Raw genomic sequence first — 15944 nt, forward strand, 5'->3', positions numbered from 1 at the left:
GGAGGCTTAGAAGTCGTGTGTATTCTACCTTAAAATGAAATTGAATCACTTTTCTAAGCTAGCAATGAGTGTAGACTAGAATCTCCTATCTCAAGTTTCACTCATTCATCTATCACCCACTCAGTTTTTCTCATATCCATGTATCGCTATTGTGTCCTTAATATTTTCCTTTAAATCACTAGTATAGAGGCAATGTCAGACAACTGGTAAGTTTTTAAAATCAGTTTTTAAATTTAGAAATCAAAATGTATCTTCATATAAAGATAAAAATTACACATGACAACTTTTAGCTTTGTGAAGTGTATGCCAGAAATGTATGCATCTCTTTCTAAGATTTGAATGTGATCTTAAAAGATTAATTTATGGAAAGCTAAATTAATATATCAAATTTATGTAAATCCATAAATTCAGTGGAATGAAAAGATTCTCTTACTATACTCAAGGCAAGAGAATTCTTGCCATATATACTAGGGAAAAGGAAGGCCCTGGTTTGATCCTGAGCACTGAAAAACAAAAAAATTCCAACAAAAGTTACTCACAGCGGTTTCCTTTTATAAGGATGTAGCACATACTTGCAATCTAGCACTCAAGAGGCAGACACAGGAGAACAAGGAGTTTGAGGACAGGTTTGTGTACATAGCAAGACTGTCTCAAAAAAAAAGTTGCTAGTGGCCTACAGGCCAGATTTTGTTATTTATTTTTTTTGGGCAGCACTGGGTTTGAACCCAGGCCACACGCTTGCTAGACAGGCGCTCTTACCACCTGAACCACTTCACCAGCCCAGGTTTTAAAATTGGGAATAGTGTTAGCCTATTTGTTTTACCTACAACAATTCAGAAACCATCTAATAATAGGTTATAGGCCATGAGAAACAAATGCGTTAATGTGATAATGCACATTTGGAGAAACCCAAGAAAGATTAAAAATGGCAAAACTGGCAAATTCACAAACAGGAAGAGGTTCTGAGTAGTGTACAACAACTTTCAAGTTCTAGAGTACAAGGAACTGCTTTGGAACTTAAAAGGAGTAACTCATTGGAAGGTGACATTTAAAAGGCAAGAAAAACAATGACATCATTAGTGCTGTTCACTGCTGCCAAGAATTCTATTGTAGTGTTAACAAACATCACATCAGTTGTGTATTCTGACTAGAATTGTAGCTCAAGTCACCAAAGTGGAAATATCTGTCTCTGAAGGGAAAGTAGGACATTTTCTCTTTAGATAGGGTTGTTTTTCCAAAGAAGCTCATTCAGCTAAAAATACCAAAGACGATTTATGGTCAATCATAGACTTGTTTTGAAACCTGAGTCACAAGTGAAAAAGTTTTATTGGACAAACTCAAGGGAATATGGCTTCATGTTGCATTCATCAAAAAAGTACAAAATTATATGGTTTTAAAGCCTGAGTTTATGTCTCTTGAGTACTTTCACTACAATGTCTTTCATTTGATAACTTTATCAAATGAAAAGAAGTGAACTGATTTTCTAAAAGCCAAAGTGTTACTCAAGATTTGCTTCCTGAAAATCAAATTCTTGGAGTTAGAGGTAGAACAAAAACCGTAACAATTATCAAGAAGCTAGGCGAATGGCTAGGTGAAGTAGCTAGGAAAAACAAGGACAAAGATCTGATTTATGCAGTATGGTGTAATGGAAATATGGCCAGGCTGTAAGCCAAATAACCTGGATTCCACTCCTGGATGCTGCAATTGGCTATGTGCCTTTGGCCTTGTTAACAACCTGCTTCTGTTTCTCAAGGAAACAGAAAACCAGACTATTTACATAAGATGGTTTCTAAGGTTTACTTACAATTCAAACTGCTAAAATTTTACATCTTCTGAGAAATATTTGTATCAGGACAGCCCTATCAGGAAAGTTATAATCAGACAGAATGTGAGTTTCTAATATGACAAAACAGAAATAAAAGTGATGGGTTTTGAGAATATTTGTTGTAGTCACCATTTTCAAAATAGCATAAATCCCCATATTATTATTTTTTAGCTGCACCAGAGTTTGAACTCAGGGCCTCATGCATTGTTAGGCAGGCACTCTTACTGTTTTGAGCCACTCCACCAGCTCTTCCATGGTTCTTGGAGTGGGAAAACACTGATCATAAATTCTTCTTTTCAACTCTATTAATATATCTGGGCAATATTGTTAGCAGCAATGCTTGTAAAATTTGAGTGATACACATTCTATTTTCTTGATATTACTTCCTAAGCTACTTATTGAATTGTGTTCCCCTAAATACCATGTTAGAGTCCTAACCCCTGGTATCTGAGAATGTGATATATTTAGAGATATGATCTTTATCAAGTTAAAATGAAGTTGTTAGAATGGGTCCTAATACATTATTACTGGTATCCCTTTAAAAAGAGAAAATTTGGGAGACTTGAATGTAGGAAGAGTGTCATATGAAGACGGCCATCTGTAAGCCTAGGATAGAGGTTAGGAGCAGATCCTTGCCTCCTACTCCTCAGAAGGAACTACCTCTGCTAATACCTTGATTTTGAACTTCTGGCCTTCAGAACTGTGAGACAATAAATTTCTGCTATAAACAATCTAGGTTGTAGTAATTTTTTACAGCAGCCACAGGAAACTAATATATATGGTAACACTGTTTTATCATTAGCAGAAGTAATTTATATAGTATTTTGGCAGCAACTCCTTATCTCCTAAATCATCCTCTGTTACTACTTTGGTGGGTTTTCTCAGTCAATAAACAATTTGAAGGTGGGGCTCATGCCTCACCTACTTGGGAGGATTGGGGTTCGAGGCCAACCAGAGCAAGTTAGCAAGAACCCCTCTTAATCAATAAGCCCAGCATGGTGGTACATGCCTGCAATCTAAGCTATGCAGGAGGCTGTGGGTAGGACTGCAGTCTGAGGCTGGCCTCTTGCAATCTGAAAAATAACTAAAGTGTAAAAGAACTGGAAGCAAGGCTCAAGTGGTAGAGTACCTCCCTAGCAAATGTTAAGTCCCTGAGTTCAAACCATAGTACCACCAAAGACAACAACAAAAAACCAATGTGATATAAGAAGTTTGGGCATGTCCTCATACAGTTTCATAACTGAAGATGAAAGTCAATGGGTTATGAATGATGTATGGAATAGTTAAATTTTAACATCTAATCCCTTACCAGTCTTTCCCACCCCTCATCTTAAATTATGCAACACAGAGGAACTCAAAATTGTACTTTTCTTTCTACTATAATGCTGGCTTTCTAGTGTTATATGTATGAATGGACTTAAATATAAATTATGTTGCCCTTTAGTTCTGATAGTGCAGTAATTTAATGATCTCATACAGGAAAAACCAAGTTTGCCTTGAGTTTAAAAAAGAAAAGTTAATAGTACACCAATGGTTAAGGAAGGAAAATGGCAGTTCCTTCAATGTGTCTGTTTCTTTTCAGCTCATGAAATTGGAGCGCATGTAAGAAATGGTAGGACAGTCAGTCACCAAGAGTGATTACATCGGCTACCATGAGACCGAAAGTGCCACAGTGAAAGTGACATTAATTATACACTGAAAACTGTGGCAATGCCAAGAAACATGAACTAAAAACTTGTCAAAGGTAAATCTCATAAGTGTATTTAAAATCATTTTAACATCTCTGAAAAAATTGAATTTATTATTTTACATAAACATTATGTATAGAGAACAGTCAAGTTGTCTCATGGACTGGAAGGTGACTGATTAATTCCCTTTCATTTCCAAACCTCATTAAACAGTCACTACATTTATGAGGTAACTCAGCTGAATGTTTGAAATCTAGATGAATTTTAAGATCTTCAATTTGTCCTGTTGAATATTCACAATACTGACATAAGTAAATCCCTTCAGATAAATGTGAATTTAGATGCTTGCAATATTCTAGCATACTTGAAAATCCCTTCCCGCAGTCATCGCAAACATGAGGAAATATTTTAGTATGCTCAATAGCAACATGCCTGTTAACATTTGTATGAAGTCTGCTCCGAAAACCACATACTTGACACACAAAGAAGTTTTTACATTTGTCAAAGGTAATTTTGCTTAAGAGGCTATACTGTCCGTGCTCTCCATTGTTAAACTTATCACTCAATTCTATCAGTTTACATGCGTGCTCATTTACCACATGGCTATGCAAGTCTTCTGGATCATTCGTTTCATGTTCACAGAACTGACACAAGTACTGTTCATCACAACTGTGCTCCTGGAAATGTAGGTAGAGCTCGCTGCTGGAGGAGAATTGCACGTCACACTGCTCACACCAGTACAGGTGATCGCTAAAGTGGATGTCTGCAATGTGCTGACTGAGGTTCTCAAAAATCACGGTCTTATAGTCACAGTATTTGCAGATGTAAGGGTCCTCTTCATGGAGCTTGGCATGCTCGATCAGAAGCATGTTGGTAGAGAAACTTTCCTTGCACACTCGACACACGTTTGAGTCAGTACGTTTATGTTTCAGGATCATATGCTGCTTTAAATCAGAAAAATATTTACTGTTGAATTCACAAAGCTCACACTTATAGAGGCCACTGCTATTAGCTCTCAGCAAAGGCCATTTCTGCTGGGCAGTCACATTCAAAGCCTGGCTCTTGTCCAGGATTTTACAGAGTTTAGCCGGTGGCTCTTCATCAGTTTGGTCTTGGAGGCTTTCAGAGGAATTATTTTCTGTCTCTATGTCGTAATCCTCAGAAATTGCATGCACTTCCACGGCAATTGGAACATCTTCAGAGGTGTGAACTTCTATGGGACTCTCCTCTTGAGTTTGCTGGTGGACTGATTCAGGTGAGTCACATTCTTCATCACAGATTTCAAGATCAGCAGCCTTTTCTGGAAAAAAAAGAAACCTATTGTTATATTACTATTACTAAATAAAACCTACTAGAGGATACAAGGTAAAGAGAAATTTATGGCACATGCAGTTTTCTCATTGCGGTATATAAAATATGCCAATGTTATTAATTATTTTCCTAACCTGCAGAAAAGGCAGTGTGGTCTAGAATCCTAAGTACAGGACTGGGAACCAGGTAGTTCTGATTTCTGTTTCTGGCCTTGACACCATCTGCAAATTTTGGCAAGTCATTTGATGTCTCAGTATCAGAATCATCATCTGTAAAAAGGGATTTGGAAAAAAACTCATTAATTATATCAAAGCATTAGACATTACTGTAAAATAAACCACCAATTGTTTTATCATATAAGTCCTCATTTAAAAAAAATTTTATTATTAATTATTGTTGTACTGGGGGTACATTGTGACATTTACAAAAGTGCTTACAATGTATCTTAGTCAAATTCACCCCCTCACCATTCTCTTTTATTGCCCCTCCTCTGCACTAATTGTTTTTAACATAATTTTGAATTTGCACATAGAAACTTAGAATTTAGATTTAGTTATGAAAGGAGATATTATCTATATATTCCAAAGATATAGAAAATCTACCAAAATAAGCATCTGCTTTTGTTTCTGTGTCCCATTTGGACTAGAATATACTTGTCGAACTTTGGAATTTCAAGTTACTGGGTTGGAATAAAATTTTGTATCTTCAGCACAGCCTCAAACTCCCCAGGTTAGCACAGGGAAACTGAAATATAGGTAAACAGAGAAAACTGGACTGCAACATGATTTAGTTTGTTTTTAAAAAGACTTTGGTATATTTGTTATAACCAATGACTGACACATTATTTCTGGTACTTACTAACCAAAGTCCACATGTCACCCAGATTTCCTATTTTTACCTAATGACCTTTTTCTCTCCATGGATCCCACATTACATTTAGTTGTCTCGTCTCTTAGGTCACTGATGACTTTTGAAAACTGCTGGTCAGATATTTTGTAGAATGTCTCACTAACAGAATTTGTCTATTTTTTTTCATGATTAGATTGGAATTATGAGTTCCTGGTAGGTAGATCCCAGAGGCCAACTGAAATTTTCATCACATCAATAGTATATACTATCAACATGATTTATAACTGCTGAGTTGACCTTGACCACCTGACTAAGACAATACTTAGGCTTCACTGTAAATCAGTCTTTTACTTTCCATACTCTACCCTTTGGAAGGAAATCACTATGTGCAGTCCATAATTAAGGAATGAAAAGTTAGGTTCCACTTCCTTAAGGGAGAAAATAATAACATACATAACTCAGAATTCTTCTGTACAGGAATCTGTCTCCTCTCCCTGATTTACTTACTTATTCAACATTTCTATCAGTTTGCACTCATAGATATTTAACTTGTCCTTTAGTGATAATTCATTTTTTTCTCAAATTATTTCAGCTTTGGCTACTGAGAGCTTTTCAACTGGCTCCTTACCAAGTGTGTGCATGTTTTTGTTTTTTAAGTACTTCCCTATTTTTTTTAGCACTACAAGATGCTCCAAGCTCATCTTCTGTATTTCCTACTCTAGACAGAGAATCAACCATCTCTCCAGGGATCTTAAATCCTTTTACTTAAGAACAGTAGTAGAAACCAAGATCTGAGCACAAAATGTGCTCATTGCTACTGAGGTGTCACTTCTTTTAGGCCCTCTCAGCTAACAGAGCAAAAAAATGTGTGTATAGACTACCATAGATATAGACACATGTCTATAAAAATTTCTTTATATAGCTATCTGAATCTATATTAAGCTAAACCTGAGTTATACTAATGTCTCTGACTATATGATGTTTATAATTCATGTTTCTTGTAACAGAGGACCAAAGGATTAGGAGCACCAGTGGTTGCAGAGAAAGAAGACAGTAAAAACAAGTGGTTATCTTTTACCCAATGCCCTAATAAAGAGGAGTCAATAGAAGATGTAAGATAAAACTAAACCATCCTCTGTTGTTTCCTTTTATTCGCCCTCTAGACCGAGAGGCACAGCTGAGTGGAAGAAGTGTGGGTAAAACCATTCTTCACTGTTGACCATAAATGCTCACAATTCTGGGTCACTCCTGCTTTGCCACCAATTCCTAGTTAATTAGAAAAGATTTAGACGTGTGCTTAAAAAATGAAAACGATATTTTAGAAGAGAATTATTTACTAGCTTTTTAAAAAAGTTTTCTGACATTGTAACAAATTCAAATATTTTCCTGCTTTGAAATCATCAACCCACATTTCACCTATCTTTTCAAATAAGGAAAAAATAGAAATGTGCAAAACCATTTTTTTTCCTTTCTTATTTTTGCAGTGCTAAAGATCAAACCCAGGGCCTTGCACAATGCTAAGCAAGTACTTCAACACACAGCTGTACCTCCAGGCCCTGTAAAAACAATTTAAAGAAAAATATTTAGGAAAATATGAGATATACCTTTGTTATCAAAATATTTTAGGTCTGGCTGTCTCATAGAACAAACACTGTAACAATGATCAGAAAAAATTCCATTGAATCCATCTGCAATTCTGCTTATTCCAGAGGAGTCTAAACATAAAATACAATAAATAAAATTTCAAACACAGCAAACATACATCCATTTAATAAGACATGTTTTTATCTAACGTATTAAAAATCTCCTCCTTCCTCCCACATGCTGAGGATTGAACCCAGGGCCTTGCTCATGATAGGCAAATGCTCTACCCTAACCTATATCCCCAACCCAAATTTTCATGGTCTTAATGACAGTATCTCTAATGAAAATATATTTCCTCAAGTTTTAAAGCTTTTATATTTCAGGTCTCTTATAATGTTTAGTTTTAAAAGAACAGTAAAATAGAATTAACTTTGAGGAGCTGGGCGTGGTGGTTCATACTTATAATCCCAGCACTCAAGAGCAGAAGGAAGAAAGATTGCAAGTTTGAGGCCAGCCTGGGCTATAGTAAGTTCCAGGCCAGTGTGGGCTACATAGTTAAGACCCTGACTCAGAAACCCCAGTAAATTAAAAAACAAAAAACAAACAAACAAAAATATATATGCATCTATAAAGTAACTTTAAAACACAGAATATATAATTAGAATCTCACAAAATATAAATATGTAATAAATGCTTTGTAAACTACATAGAATAGTGAATTAACTAGGAGAACTGCAAGAAAGGTATCCCTTATAGTACAAAGACAGTGAAATACATAGAGGAAATGGCCTGAGGAATAATGAAGGCTTCTGAACACATTCATTTCAAGTCCTACCTGGAAAGCACCAGTAAGCAGTAGACTAGGCTTAATTTCCTCAGATATGAAAAATACATGCATAGAGTAAGCTAATAGGTATATCAGAGACTATCCCAAGTGTTTGCAAGGTGTATGAGAGATGGACATGGAGACCTCTTTTCTAACACTGTGAACATAGCAGAGCCGACCTCAATCACAGATTATACAGTGGAAAGTTAAAATAAATAAATAAATGAAAAAGTTCATATTTCTGAAAATAACATATAGGATAAAGTTTTGTTCCCTCAAGTAATGCAAAATGCTTTCCAGCTAAGTTGTCATTGTTTATTAAACACAGCTTGGGAACCTGACAGGTAAAGCCCAATTATGCTGTAAGTAACCAGACATCTAATTTTAAATATCTATAATCCATATTATGAAGATTAAATAATGTTTGTGAACTTCTAATATGTCTCAAATACATGGTAGACAGTGAGGAATTTATATATATTTAGTCAAAAGTGTTCTCTTATCTAAAAATTGATCCAGATATTTAAATCTTTAAAAAAAAGCATTTTTATTAGCATCAGTTAATTGTACAGGGGGCTTTTACTATGAAATTTCCATGTATGCTTACAATGTACCTTGGATATATCTACCTCCTCCATCATCCTCCCTCAATTCCCTCCTCAGATATTTAAGTCTGATCTACTCATTTATGAGAAAATGGGTGGGAGTAAAATTTGTATAAATTAATTCTTGACCCAAAATAATTCAATCATACACTAACCTGAATAACGAGAAGGGTGTAAAGTCTTCCTTTTTCTTTTTTTAGGATACTCATTCATATCTTTTCAATCTAAAAAAGGAAAAAATTCATAAATATGGCACAAATAACTGTTAATATAATAAAAATTCTTTCTAACAAAATAATGTATTCACAATAAGAAACGTTTATACCATGTGAAAATAAACCTTTTGAGAGCAATATTATACAATGCCCCATCTATATTTTGGATTACTTTTTTTTGCAACCCTAGGGCTTAACTCAGGGTCTTCACCTAGAACTACTCCACCAGCTGTATTTTTGTGAAGGGTTTTTTGAGACAGGGGCTCGCAGAACTCTGCTTGGGCTGGCTTCAAACTGTGACCCTCGTGATTTCTGCCTCCTGAGTAGCTAAGATTACAGACATGAGCCACCAGTGCCCAGCTTTGGATTACTTTTGTATCAAGCTTTGTATCAGGAAGCTGATTCATGTTTTCATATTTATCAAGATAAATTCTTTTTCAAGTGCTGATGAAATTTAAAAAACTGGATAATTATAACAAATTCTATGCTTAAACTATTTTATACATATATTTAAAAAGCCATTATGCCTATGGCATTACATTTCCCACAATTAGGAATTTTTTTTGGCAGTACTGGTGTTTGAACTTAGGGCCCTGAGCTTGCTAGGCAGGTGCTCTACAACTTGACATTTAGCTTATCCCTTGTTGCTTTAATTATTTTTCAGATAGGGCTCTGCACTTTGCCCAAGCAGATGGGACCTCAGGCACACACCACCACATCTGGCTTAGTTTTTGGGATGAGGTCTTAACTTTTTTTGCTCAGGCTGTTCTTGAACCTCAATCTGTCAGGGGCCTGAGCCACCACACCTGGCAAAAATCCTTCTCTTATTTCTGAGGTCACATTCAAGATTCTGCAGAGAACAGAAAAGGTGTGGCAAACATTGTATAATTAAATTCTCATGAACTGTTACAAAATTAATCAATTAGTTTCACTATATTCCACTTACTTGGTATAATTCTTAATACTGCAGCAAGGAAAAATTAGTTACATGTAAGTTTCCACGATGGTAAAAAAATGCCTGTAAGTAAAACACACCAAAAATCATATAAGCAAAAATGTGGCTCATTTCTAAGATTCAAGAATAAAATATTACCAGATTTTTTAGCTAATTGGAAAGGTATAAAGAATTAATTCAGGTATAATTTTTTTAATATTTTACTGCATACTAAAAGATACTTTTTGACAAATGAGACTACATATAAATCCTTCATATTTCTTTGAAATGAATTGATCTTCTAAAGCTATACCTATATCTTGATATCAAAACAGGAATATAAATTTGCATCAGTTTATTCAGCCAAAAGGACAGCAAACAATGAATCACAGCCATGAAACTGTTTAGGTTCTTACACATTAAAATAACAACAATTTATTAAGCACCAATAGCATACTGGACTGTGTTATACAAACTCCACAACACCTTCTCAGTCATTATTTACACCTGGTTATTGATTAACAAACTAAAGCAAAGCTTTAAGTCAAAAGCTGAATATTCAATAAATGGTGGGATTGGGATTTGAACAAAGAGCTAACCAATTTTTAAGCCTGTGTTTTATTTTAGTTCTGGAAATAGGGAGATAAAAGGACCGGCCCAATTCAAATAAATTCGTGTCAGAATAAGAACTACCAATTGCATCTCGAAGTTTGTCCACTTAGCAGTGGATAGGGAAAGAATGTCAGAAACAGAAATGCGGTCTTTTTTTTTTTTTTTTTTTTTTGGTAGTACTGGGATTTGAACTTGGGGTTTCAGACATGCAACACTGGTGCTTGACCATTTGAGCCACACCTCTAGTCCATATTGCTTTGGTTATCTTGGAGCTGGGGTCTTGGGAACCATTTGCCTGGGGTGGCCTGGAACCAAAATCCTCCTACTCTCAGCCTCCCAAGGCTGATTACACATGTGAACCACTGGCACCCGGCTAGAATTGCAGTCTCATATGCTTTTCTTATTATCAAAGTGACTTTCTCATTTTTAGTGGTAAAGAACTTGGGATGCACATATTATTTTTGTTGTGTTACTAAGTTCTGGGTCTATCAGCATTGTATGTGATGTGACTATACAGTAGTAAAATAGTGCCTTTTCATTTATTAAACATCTTCCTAGAATATTATTTCACCTTCACAAACAATCCTATGAAGTACACACAATGGCTTACTATCAAACCCACCTCATTTTACTGATGACGAAACAGACCCAGTGAAAGTTAAGTCAACTAAGATGTAGCAGAACCAGAGATGAAAAATACTTGCCTCCTGACTCTGGGACATAGAATAGCTAATTACATGTGAGGAAATTTTTATTGCTAAGCACTGCCTACCAGCAAGTTACATCTTACTTCTAATTGTAACCCAGCCATCAAGTAGAAGGGAAAGGTAATCACCTTAAAATTCCAAAGTGACAACATGAAATTTATAGAAATGATACCTATGTGTAAAGTGCCTCACCTAACAACATAAATAACATTCTTTGAGTTACCATCCCAGTCCAGTGCATTTAAAAAAAAAAGCTGTTTTCACCTTTCTGTAATAAACTAAAACTCCAAGACTTATTCCTAAGACCTCTCTTATACTTTCCCAGAATTCATATAGCCAAAAGATTCACACTTTATGTTTTATATAACTCTAACAGAGGCTGGGCTCAAGCAAACACAAGGTACTGAATTCATAAGCCACTACTGCTGCAAGAAAAGTAAGAAAAGAGAACGAAGTATATACTCTAAGAGTAAAGATTACAGAAAACTGTCAGCCAAACATGTTAAGGTCATTTTTCATATTTCAGAACATATTTCAAGTTGTTTAGAACCTCAATAAAAAAGAAAAAGAAACCAAGGATGGTATTAAAATGAATGTTGCAAGCTGGCCTGGAGTTAGGACTGTTAAGTGGGATGAGTAAAGTCACTTTGAGGCAGCACAACTCCCTTGTTGTTCAGATGCCCACTGCTTCTCTTAGCAGTGTCCTAATGAATCTTTACTGAAAGAAAAAGAAAAAGAAAAAAAAAAGCCCAACTTTGATCAGGAAGGGGAAGACCCCTATTTAGGGCTGAATAGAGCCAAAAGCTTACTCCTTTTACCTCTTTTTAGAATGGTGGAAAATGCCCACTCATAACCACAAATGAAGCAAACATCATTTAAGCAAACAACTTATTGGGCCTTTTGTGTGATAACTGCCTGAATGAAGAAATTTTGGCTTTTTACTCAGAAATGTCATATAAACATTTGTTTATTAGTTCTTCCTTACCATAGTCTGAATCCCAAGCAACTTCTCATTCTTTCCCCCATTAAACAAAACTACATACATATGTCACTGCAGGACAAATCAGGACATTAAAAAAAATTAAATTTAATCATTTAAAATCCATTCACTTGGATAAAAACACTGCTAACATCTTGGTGTATATACATACACTTTTTTTCTATGCTAAAATAACCATGTACACCTTCTGTTTACAAAAATATGGGATCATGCCATATGAAACATTACTCTTAAAAAAAAAGCATCGTACAAGATACATGTCAGCACCTTTGCACCTGTCATTTTTTTCAACCAAGTAAGTCTATTTACAAAACAATGCACACAACAGGCAGCCAGCAATGAAAGAGACGAACCTTTTTAAAGGCCTTTTATGCAATGTTAAGTAGTCTTCCTTCCCAATGCGAGTAAGATACAATGAAAAGCTGTTTTCAATGAGCTTTAAAAGAGCTACACTTTTTTTTGCCCCTTCCACAAAAGCAAGTATATATTTTCCGGAGTTTAAAAGAATGGCAACAAAATGTTTCAGGAGAGTATGAACTAGAGCCCACCACACGTCCACTTTAGACTGAATAAACGGTATTTACTGAAATACCGTTTGTGCATAGCTGTTTTTTCGGTCTATAGAGAACAGCTACGACTTCCTCGTGTCCCCAGGCTGCATTAAAACCACTGGGTTTTCTAAGCACCGAACCAACGGGTCGGAGCACGTAGCGCAGCCCGATGCCCGCGGGTCCAGGTCGCCGCGGGGACACCGAGGGTCGCGGTGCGGGCGGCCGGGCGGTGGGGCTGGGCGGGGGGCCAGCGTGTCCCCGCCGCAGGCCACATGCCGGTCGGAAGGCCGTCGTCGTCCCCGCCCCAGCGCCACGCACGCGCCCGCCGCCCGCTCCGCCGGAGCCCAGCGCCAGCGGCTGGAACCGAGGGGACCCCTAACCCCGATCCCAAGGGCGACACCCGGGAAACAGGCGCAGGGCCTGGCACCGATGCGGGTGGGGAAGGGGAGTGGGCGCCATCCCGCCGTCACACCCAGGCAGCGTCTCGGCTCCAGGTAGCCGGCGGCCTGTCCTGCCCGCTCCCGTTGGAAGATGCGCGCGCGCCGGCGTCCCCTGCAGCAGCCCAGCGCCCGGGCCGCTCCTCCCTCACACTCACCTCACCGGTTCCCCGGGCTCGGCCGGCCCAGCGTGGCACCCGGGCGGTGGCTTCAGGCTGGAGCTGGAGGCGGCCGCACGACAGCGGGCAACGCCGCGCCGGCCCCAGCGCTCCCAGGCGCAGTGCCGGGTGCGCCCCGCTCCCTCCCGCGCGCCCCACGCCTCACCCGCCAGGCCCCAGGCCCAGGCTGCGCGGCCGTATTCCCGTCCTCGGTCTGCGCCTGCGCCGCGCACCTCAGGGGCCAAGTAGGAGGGCGGGGAGGTGACGAGACGGATGGGGGTGGGGATAGGGGCGCGGAGCCTGGGAGGGACCACCGGCCTCCAGCCCCGGGGGTGACCCAGGGGCCCGCGCTCCTTTCCGGCGCGGAGACGTGCCGCCCCTCTCTCGGAGCGCAGCGGGCTTCCACACTGCAGAGCTGCCCCGCCGCCCCGCCGCCCCGCCGCCCCGCCGCCCGGGCCTCGGTGGATGGAAGGGGCTGCAGAAGCTCTTCCCACGCTGCTCCTCCCCTGGTAGGACTCAATGACCTTGCTCGGGCATTTCACCGTGAAATGTGCGGGCGACAGAAAGGACCAGGACCCCGTGAGTGTTTTATGAGGTCCGCAGCAAAGAACCACACAGGGCTGGCACACTGTCCACTGGGCCAGAAAGCGAAACTCTTGAAGATCTTGAGTCGGCATTAGGTTTCAGCCCATGTCCTCGGCTCAAGCAATCTTGATGGAATGAACATGAGGTTTTTATAGGGGATTGGGTTTTATGATTTAAACTCCTTTTCGACCTTGAGGTTCTGTCTAGGAGCTGCTGTGGAAAGGGTTAAGTTAAATGACCACAAATAAATTTGCGAACACGTTTTTTAAAATGATCGCTGGGGCTGGGGCTTTGCTTCCTCAGCCATTGCATATCATCATTTCTGTAAAGCATGGTCATAATATTTAATTCTTTATTTTCTTATGTTCCTTCTTATCCCTTCCGTGGTATTGAGCATGGACTACAGGACTTGGTACATGCAAAGCACACACTGTGAGCTACACCCCAACTCCCCAGTCTAATTTACAGATTAGAAAAGTGAGGTTGTGGGTCTGAAGACTTAGTCATTTTTGTAGACTTAAATATACGAGGTCCGAATAACTATTTAGTGCATGAATGAGGCCCACGCAGACTGTCACTTGTCCAAGGTCACTTAGAAAGTCAAGGCTGCCCTGTGTGTGCGTGTGTTCATCACATGCCAATCAACCAGTCACTGTCTTTCAGGAAATAAAGCCACATAGTATTTGAAAGACACGTTATTTGTTTGTGACACTCAGTTTCTGTGACCTCATTATTCTTATGGATGTACTCACTCCAATAGCACAGAGATATACAAGTATCTTTTAATCCTAGTATACTTAGTACCTGGCACTGAATAGGGAATTGATACATGATTGATACATGTTTGTATAAATCCTCCTCTCCCTCTCTGGGGATTCTCTTGTTTCCGATCTAAACACAATGGAAGCCACAAGGGGGTGTCATGCGACCATTTATTTTTAGATAAGAGTTTGGCTCGCACATAGCCTCTTGTCAGTCTACATTCCAGGATGGAGTTTTATTCGAAAGTATTATGTAGTCAAGTAAACACATTTTCCCTTCCCCACTCAAGTGCATCCCTTAAAAACAACAACAAAAACCTTATCTGGTTTGCCATTTAGAAAAGCATTACAGCATTTAGATGTTATGTAACATTGTTGCAAGTCACAGGCAACTTACAAAGTTCTTTGATTGGCTGGAGTATGCTTTCCAGTTTCATTTTTAGGTCTCTCGTCCAAGGGAGGTGGCAGTGAGGGAAAACTTTGACTTCTCAAAAGAGTACTGTCTTGTTGAGTTTGTTAAATACTACTGTAACTATAAACACTATATAATACATAAACAACTATACATATAGTTATATGTAACTATAAATGCTATAATAACTATAAATACTATAATATTTCTTAGGAATATTTGTTACTCATCCAACTTTTGCCATACTAGCAGAATAACTTAATTTTTTCCTGATTAGAAAAAGGAGAGGTGTTTATAACATAATGGAGATAACAGAAAAGTATAAAAAGTCTAAAGAGCAAAAGAAAACTTTACCATAATCCTACAACCCTGAGATGATCAATGGTAATGTTTTGTCCTATGTCTTTTCACTTTCCATGTTTTATTTCTTTTGGCAGTATTGGGATTTGAATTTAGGGCCTCATACTTGCTAGGCAGTAGCTCTACCACTTGAGCCAGTCCACCAACCTTTTTTTGGTTGGGTAGTTTTCGAGATAGGGTCTCATGAACTATTTGCCCAAGCTGGCTTCGAACCATGATCCTTCTAATCTTTGCCTCCTTAGTAGTTAGGATTACTGGTATGAGCCACAAGTGCCCAGTGTCCATTATTTTTATACCTATGTACATACACATTTTTCTCAAAATTAGAATATTATTGTTTATAGTGTTTATATTATTTTTAGTTAATATAGCGTGAACATTCCTTATGCCATTAAAATGTTAATGGTACCATGAAACAAATAGTGGATATTTAAGTTGTTTCCATCCTTCAAAATGCTTTGCCAATTTGGTAAGTAAAATGTAGTCTTCCGTTTTAATATGTGTTTTTGAGTGAAATTGAGTAC

At 38.4% G+C, this 15944-nt stretch overlaps 1 protein-coding gene across 4 annotated transcripts; it reads right to left on the bottom strand.

Annotated features, from left to right (window-relative positions):
- Window positions 1-1307: 1307 nt before the first annotated feature.
- Window positions 1308-13487, bottom strand: Znf639 (zinc finger protein 639). Of its 4 annotated transcripts, none has more exons than XM_074073722.1 (7): window positions 13303-13487; window positions 9850-9921; window positions 9653-9753; window positions 8844-8912; window positions 7278-7388; window positions 4959-5093; window positions 1308-4813 (listed from the first exon to the last, which is right to left on the bottom strand). In XM_074073722.1, the coding sequence occupies exons 4-7, from the start codon at window positions 8899-8901 to the stop codon at window positions 3660-3662; spliced, it is 1458 nt and encodes a 485-aa protein (XP_073929823.1). In that variant the 5' UTR covers window positions 8902-8912; window positions 9653-9753; window positions 9850-9921; window positions 13303-13487; the 3' UTR covers window positions 1308-3659. The 4 variants fall into 4 exon arrangements, with proteins under 4 accessions (XP_073929823.1, XP_073929824.1, XP_020024210.1 ...); XM_074073723.1 differs by lacking the exon at window positions 13303-13487 and adding an exon at window positions 12510-12868; XM_020168621.2 differs by lacking the exon at window positions 9653-9753 and having other exon boundaries at window positions 13303-13486.
- Between the last annotated feature and the right edge of the window lie 2457 nt (window positions 13488-15944).

The sequence above is a fragment of the Castor canadensis genome, chromosome 5 (genome assembly GCF_047511655.1).
Source record: "Castor canadensis chromosome 5, mCasCan1.hap1v2, whole genome shotgun sequence".
NCBI lineage: Eukaryota > Metazoa > Chordata > Mammalia > Rodentia > Castoridae > Castor > Castor canadensis.

What these genes read in the sequence shown, in the direction of transcription:
- Znf639 (XM_074073722.1), bottom strand. Translation starts at nt 8,901, where the DNA reads ATGAATGAGTATCCTAAAAAAAGAAAAAGGAAGACTTTACACCCTTCT. An exon ending in ACACCCTTCTCGTTATTCAG is followed by an intron (nt 7,389 to 8,843) that starts GTTAGTGTATGA and finishes TTTTATGTTTAG; the next exon opens with ACTCCTCTGGAATAAGCAGA. An exon ending in AAAATATTTTGATAACAAAG is followed by an intron (nt 5,094 to 7,277) that starts GTATATCTCATA and finishes CCCTTTTTACAG; the next exon opens with ATGATGATTCTGATACTGAG.